General features: G+C 33.5%; 1 protein-coding gene across 1 annotated transcript; it reads right to left on the reverse strand.

The window, feature by feature from the left end:
• Nucleotides 1-1,676: 1,676 nt before the first annotated feature.
• On the reverse strand, nucleotides 1,677-3,440 carry LOC132608976 (probable methyltransferase At1g29790). Its single transcript, XM_060322806.1, has one exon. It carries the CDS (start codon nucleotides 3,367-3,369, stop codon nucleotides 2,107-2,109), a length of 1,263 nt encoding a protein of 420 aa, XP_060178789.1. The 5' UTR covers nucleotides 3,370-3,440; the 3' UTR covers nucleotides 1,677-2,106.
• Nucleotides 3,441-8,103: the final 4,663 nt, after the last annotated feature.

The following is an 8,103-nucleotide window of genomic DNA, read 5'->3' on the forward strand; positions in this document are numbered from 1 at the left end:
TGGCATTCAAATCTTGATGCTTACTGGGCTAGCATTCAGTATCAGAGCAGATGGTTTGATGAGTGGAGTATGGAGATGCCGGAGTGACAGTGTGGAGCTCAACTTACTAACTTTACCATGTCAAAGGTAGATTGGAGACACACGCGCACAAGAAGCTAGTTCAGGCTTCGCTAGCCATAAATGATCAGTCATGTAGGTAGCACACAATGAATCAAAATTGACCCATTATCATGGTAATGGGCTACGTCAACTTAGTTTGAGGGGGAGAACTTTGGATTGTGGTAATGGGCCACGTGGAACTTAGTTCGTTGGGAGATTGTTGGGCATACGAATAAAGTCTTATATTGGTAGTTGAAAAGATTGAGAAGCTACATGGAAGGTATATGTACACTCTTCATAGTATATATGAGGCATTCTGGAGAAAACTGGCCGCACTGGGCTATATACGCAAGCACACACGGTCGACAAGTAATATAGAATGAAGTAGACTATCATTACCAACGAGAATTTAATCGTTAACTTTCAAAGTAGATTAAACAGCAAAGAAATCAAGAAATTTATATCAAGTATTGAAGACAGAAAGTAAACAGAAGATGATATTGAGAATTTAGAGGAGAGATATTGTGATGACCCAAAAATCTAACTAGTTGCGATGGCACCTACACCTAACCCGGTAGGCGAACCATAAACCGAATTTAATCATTTATTCAATTAATAGGCGGAAAAGTAAAGTGAGAATAATATCAAAGTCATAAACATAGGCCAACCTTGGCACTTAACCAAAAGTAAAGGAAAACCTCTTCTAACACTTTCCCTTGTATCCTTTACTAGCATTCAACCAAAAAAAAAAAAGGGTCCAGCCATGAAAATGAAGCTGGCTGTGTTCCTAGAAAACCTAGATGATGATGATTTGGAAGCTTCCTACGAGATATATGAAGACAAGGATTTGAATGTAGATTACAGTAAGAGCCCGTTTGGATTGGCTTATAAGTTGCTTATAAGCTGTTTTTAGCTTTTTTGAGTGTTTGGCTGGCCAGCTTAAAGTCATTTTGTGCTTAAAATAAGCTCAAAAAAATAATTGGGCCCATTTGACTTAGCTTATATAAAGCAACTTATAAGCTGAAAACAGCTTATAAGCCAAAAAAAATAAGTTAGACTACCCCAACTTATTTTTTTTAGCTTATAAGCTGTTTGCAGCTTATAGGCATAAGTCCATCCAAACAGGCTCTAAATAATGTTTTGAATAAAGGATTTAGATAAGAAAGGATCCTTATTCAGGTTCAATTTTATCTACAGCTTCTAGAATATGGTATTGTAACTGATAAAACAAAACAAGACAAAGCAGATAACTCAACTTCATAATTCTCTAATCCAAGCCAATGGATGGCACCGTCCAATGGAGCAACAATTGGAGGTGGCAGTATATCTAAGGACTACAGTGACTTGATGTAAAAGAAATACCTAACTGCTAGGCATGACATACTGGAGCCCTAGAGGGTCCTCTCACACTTTTCTTTTCTTGGCAAAAAGTACCTAACGCATTCGAATAGTCAACGATTTTTGAGTGTAAAATTCGGGAGCCATTTAGTTATTGTGTCTTAGAAAGTACACCTGTTTTAAGTTGTATGCAGCATACCACAAGCTATATCAAACAGATCATCACGAAAATAATGATATGTCGGAAGGCATCAACCCAAATGCATTAATCAAGGGACAAGATGAGAGGATATATATCCCAATAATACAATTCAATTGCAGCTGGACTGTGAATGAAATTTGGAAAAAAACATTTCTTTTTTCCTAACCTCAAATAAACAATTGACACAGACAAAAGACTCATGCCAATGCCAGCAGATTCCAAGTTATTTTCCCATTAACCTCAAGTGGTTCTTTCAGTATCTAGTTCAATACAAATATAAGTGAATAATCTTACAGATCGTAGACATATAATACCTGCCACAAAGCCGAACCCGCCTCCTATGATGCTGGTTAGCAGTTGAGAAAAGAAGGCGGATGTGTTCACTTAGTCTATGTCAATAATGAACTTGCATAACTTTTCTATGAGAAAATCTACCCCTATTGTCTGCCCTGAGAAAAGCAATAGCATCAAACTCTTACTGGTTTCTGTAGAACAGCAGACAAATAAACCTCAGATTTTCCAGATCCATTGATCTTCTCACCCACAACCCATTTGAGTTTTTTGTACCCGAAACGTTCAATTAACCTAGTTAATGCAGTTTTCTTGTCTTCACTAGAGCAAAGGAAATTATCCAACCAAAACAATCCTCCAGCCCTCAGAATTCGATCAATATCAAACATTAAGAACTCCAATTTCTCAGGGCGGCCGCTGACATCCAATACATTGCCCGCATGAACCAAATCGAACACATTATCATGAAAGGGGAAGCGATGATCCAAACTTAAAAATAAAGGGAAAAGACCCCTTGCAGCAATGAATTCATTGAATGGTGCATCGACATTCAAAGTGGCAGTAACTAGAGTGACATTCCTATCAGCCATTCTAGCAGCAAAAGTACCAGATCCCCCACCAATATCAAATCCAATTCTTATTCCACCATTTCCCATTGCTAACACATCATCAATGAGGAAATCATTCTTCACCCTAGCCTTAACATACCTCTGAGTCTCATAACCACTAATTATATCAAAACAACCAGCACAATCTCTATTCAGTTTCTTAGCATTCAAACAAGCTAAATTCTTGCAACCAAGACCACTCCAGCTATAAATCTTTTCACTATAATTTTTCCAAAGTGAATCAGGAAAAGACAGTAAACCAACCTTTGGAATAGTCTTGGCAAAACACCTTCTTCTTGGCAAAGGCTCACAACCACTTAGAATCAACTTCTGTCCAAGACTCCAATCATCAGGGCAAGGGGCATTAACCTTATAATTCATAAACTGAGACAGCAAATCCAGAGATTTCACACAAGAATGTCCAACAGAAGTCACCATTTCAGTGATCCCAGTTCTTGAATCTTTACCCAAAGGAAGCAAATGATGCTGCAAGAAAGCTCTCAATTCACTTGTAAACTTTGAACTAGAAAGATCAATGCTTTCATAGCCTAAGAGCTCTTTCTCCATCTGGGCAAGCTTTTTCTGAGAAGAATCAATCTCTCTGAGGATTAAAGACACTTGTTCTGAGATCAAAGATATGTTCTTGTGGGTATGTGGAAGCAGTAGATGCTGAGCATGATGGTTCTTGGGTGAAGATGTAAAAGCATATAAAGCAAAAAGGTTAGTTGTAACTACAGAGAAGAGCATAAGCAGATTCAGAGCAGAAGAACAAAATGAAGCCCTCTTGAATCTTGCAGTTCCATCACCTATTTTCAAAGAAACAGATCCCATCTCTGCTTCTCCTTCAGAGCAAATGCTTTTGTCTTATAGTTGGAGTAAGCAACTGGCTTAAAAAAAAATAGCTTATAAATTGAAAATAATTTATAAATTATAAAAAATTGGGTTTTTAATTATTTTTTTAAATTTATTTTAAGCATAAAATGATTTTAAAGTGACCAGTTAAATACTAAAAAAATTAAAAACAACTTATAAGCCAATCCAAACGAGCTCTCTGATGATCTATGTTTGTCGGTTGTTACTTGTTTGGAGTAATCCTAGTGCATAAATATTGGGCTGCTCACGTGCAGCTAAGAAGACTCAACAAAAGGGGTTATTTCCGGTCAGCCCGTCTCATGTTTTTATCTTTGTATTTTATTTTATTTTAAAATAAGTGATGATCCACAAAATTAAGATGACATTAATTTTTTGGTAAAAATTATTCAAATGACTACCTTATTGTAGCTTCCTATCATTTGTAACTATACTTTTAAATATTATCATTTGTAGTTATGCTTTGCTAAAATTATGTATTTTTTCGCGTGTATTTGAAGGCCTTCAAATACATGACTAATCAGTAACAATGATTTTATGTATTTAGACGCGTGTATTTGAAGGGATTCAAATACATACCTAATCAGTAACAATAAAACACATTTGTACTTTCAAACTACTTATGAAGCGAAATGCATTCAAATTTTCGTGTATTTGAGAGCACTGTTCATATATTCACTTATTTGAATGGATTTCAATAAAATTTCAAATACATTGTGTACATTCAAACTACGTATAAAGCCAAATACATTCCAATTTTCGTGTATTTGAGAACACTGTTCAAACATTTCATGAACATTCACCCTAACACTAGAGAAGCAATTTATGAACTAAAAGTCCAGCAGACAAAAGATTATGGAACGCCCAATGCATCTCAAACATCCTTGTTTAGTTACAATGCACATTAAGTTGTTGAGATTGGTCTAACATTTTTTTTTTGTAAATAAAGAGGAAGTAGGAAACATATGTCCTGGGTTACTGGTCTGGCGTTCAATTCAAGAAACAAGTACAATCAACTACACTATTTGATCGTTCTAGTATGGTCGATAACGTTTACCACGGTTGGAATCATCTGATGATGATGGTGGCGAAGATCTGTTTGTTCATAAATCCCTTAACCTCAAGATCTGAGGGTTTTCGTAGCCTATCAGGTGGGGGCAGGGGCAGCGGCGGCGCATGCCATAGTGGTGGTTATGGCGGCACAGATGAGAGAAGGGGAGAGAGAAAGTTTTTTAGGGTTTTGAGAATGAAAAATATGAAATGGGTAATGAGTGGGAATGGAGAAAGATATATGTATTTGTGTATGTTTTTTGATATAGCTACCAATTGTAATTTAGAAAAGTGAATTAGCTACTAGTGATAATTAAATAAAAGGGTAGTTATTATTAATAATTAGGTCTTAAAAGACGTTACAACCAGTAAAAATTCCTAATTTTTTCTTCCAAATTTTACCCTTATTTTAAATAAGTATAGTTATATATAATCAAGAAATTATTAAAGAGCTACTTTTTTTTCAAGGTATTTGATTAAGGGTAAGTTAATAAAAACACGTTCTTAGAAATTTTACTTTCTAAGAGTAAATAGTTTTTTTAAGGGGTCGTCTAAGCTAAAAACATCAATTATTATGAAACAGATGGAGTAAGGTGTATTAGGTTGAATAATGTTGGTTGTAAATTTTAGTGTGATGTTTAGTTGAAATTTTAAATCAGGTACAATTAATATCAATATTACTATTATATATAAGGGAGACTATCCATTTTTTATAGTCCTCACATGAATTTGTTTTTTTTTTATCCCTAATTAAAGTTTTAATGACTTACAAAGTCTTCATATATTTTGGTAAAATTTTAGGAACTTTAAGACTTTTTTCATACCTTTAGAAGTGATGATTTCATGAAAAAGGTGATAATGGGCCCCACGAAGCACACTAATCATACATATTATGATTTTTTATATTATGATTTTTTATGTGAAAATATTATATTAAGCTTGTTTTAAATTAGATTTTTTCTTAATAATTTATTATAGACGCGTAAAAAAATCATCCATCTATATCTTATATAGGCTTAATTATTGAATTAAAATATTGTTCTTATGATATTTTTTTATTGATGCTATTTACCATTTATCATATGATATGTTAAATTTTATTCGTCCGATTAAACGTAAAAAAAGTTTGTTTGATTTTTTCCTGTAATTTTTTATTATACGTGCTTGCAAGCAAACCTTCCCCAGACCCCATTTTGTGAGATTTCACTGGGTATGTTGTGGTTGTTGTTACGTGCTTACAAACATACGTAATTAACAAAGATTTCACTTAAGGTAGGATTAAGTTTTAAAGTAAAAGAATAAACACTAATAACTTATATCATTGTTAAATATTTTTAAAATGTATCAGAAATGTAAATTATAGTCCTTCTGTCTCAATCGAAAAATGAATTTCAAAGTACGATAGCTAATTAATCTAAATTTACGTGCATAATTAATCTAAATTTACCTGCATACACTTTTAACATAAAATTTACCTAATAAATGACTATATTAAAAGAGGAACCATAAAACATTATTTTCATATATATTATGAAACTCTTTGAAGAAAAATGTAGTTAAAGGAAATACAATTTGATCTCTAAGCAGTAATGACCTTTTTAATATTAAAATATTTTGGGAAATGCAGGATAGTCAATATTTTATATGATTTTGGATAAAATATTTAAGTTCAACATGAAAAAATTATTATAATGTACATTCCATAAATAAGTTCATAAAATCAAGAAAAAGGAAAAAAGTTTTTTTTAACATGCACTTTTTGGAAGGAAAAAGAAAGCTTAAAGTAACAACAATTTAATTTAATTGTTTTTGCAGCACTTTTTCTATTGTTTAATTTGAAAGAACATATACAAAAGTATCTTGCAACACCAAAACTTTTAATTATTATATTGATCTATAAGTCAACTTTATTGATTTCATCATACAACAATATTATAGCATTAAATTTTTTGACAATTATTAGGATCTTTTTGTAAAAAATGGATTAGCTAATATAGGTTCAATTCAGAGAAACAAATGAAATTAATGTAAAATATGAAAAGCTTATTGGATCATTGGAGACAATTATCTCAAAAAGTCAGTAAAATAGAAATTAGAAAATTTTTGTTTGTTAGTCTAATATATAAACTAAGAAAAATGTTTTCCTTTAACTTTCAGATAACTTTTTTTTACTTTAATATTTTAGAATTCTTTAGAAAGTGTCAAACTAATATTAAAAAAAAAAAAAAAGCAAGAACAAAAAAAAAATTAAAAATATCTGCAAATTTAATTTTAACATCGGTAAGCATGGGCCACATGACACTAGTAATTACTATTATATATAAGGGGCATCCAATGATTTTTATAGTCCTTAGTTGCATCTCAACTATTTAGTTGAGCATCTTGCTAATCAAAAGAAGAGCTCTTTCAAATTTGCCCTTGTACTTGCTATTTATTGCATGATATATCAAAGTATGCTCCAAATAAATTAAGACACTTTCAAACCTTTTTGGTAATTACATGGCATGTTAGTTCAACTTTTTGCAAGTGAAGTATGTACCATGACTTTTTTTGTGTCATATATTTAGCCCCATTTTATTTCTTTATTACTTAGGTTGTCACTTTCAATGTGATAAATATAAAGAAGTTTAAGACACTTTAAAATGCTTAAAAAGCTGTGAATGGTAATTTTGTCATCTAAAAGAAACAACTATCCGTAAAGACAAAAACTATATTACTATATTATATAAGGGCCAATCCAACTTTTTTGTAGTACTTAGTTGGGGACTTTAGTTACTATCACGACCCAACCAGAGGGCCATGACGGGCACCCGGAGCTAACCTACCGAGTACCTCTGAGCATACATCTCCTAATCATTTCTGGGTGGACCCCAAAGGCAGCTCATGGTTCTCATAACCTGTAAGGACATATACCACAACATAACGGTGCATCTCAGTATAATCATCAACAATTATGCCCATCATCACCAGCCGACAAGGCTACCAATATAGTATACAATAATATGAACCGATGAAGCTATAAAACGTCTAACTGTACACACACGTCTACAAGCCTCTACATAGAATATAAATGATCATAAGGACTAATACCAAATAGACCGCAGCTCCGAAGCAAGTGGAGTGCTTCTGAGAATCCGCTGATAAAACACCTACGGGTCTGATCCGTCTCCCTACCTACCAGCGGGCATGAGCGCAGCGTCCACAAGAAGGGACGTCAGTACGAATAATTCACTGAGTATGTAAGGCATGAAAATAACATAAGAAGAAACATGGAACATAACATGAGACCAAGATAACCTGTCATCTGTGAACATACAATACGCGCGCGCGCGCGCGCACACACACACACACACACACACACACATATATATATATATATATATATGTATATATATATATATATATAAATGTTAGTGTTGCGGAACGTGCAACCCGATCCATAAATGTTAGCACTATGGAACGTACAACCCGATCCATAAATATAGTACTGCGGAACGTGCAGCCCGATCCATAAATATAATATGTTAGTGCCGAGGAACGTACGACCCGATCCATGAATATCACATGTTAGTGCCGAGGAACGTACGACCCGATCCATAAATATAATATGTTAGTGCCGAGGAACGTACAGCCCGATCCATAAAT

Source organism: Lycium barbarum, chromosome 9 (assembly GCF_019175385.1).
Source record: "Lycium barbarum isolate Lr01 chromosome 9, ASM1917538v2, whole genome shotgun sequence".
Taxonomy (NCBI): domain Eukaryota; kingdom Viridiplantae; phylum Streptophyta; class Magnoliopsida; order Solanales; family Solanaceae; genus Lycium; species Lycium barbarum.

Coding starts and splice junctions, on each gene's coding strand:
- LOC132608976 (XM_060322806.1), bottom strand. CDS start 3,369: ATGGGATCTGTTTCTTTGAAAATAGGTGATGGAACTGCAAGATTCAAG.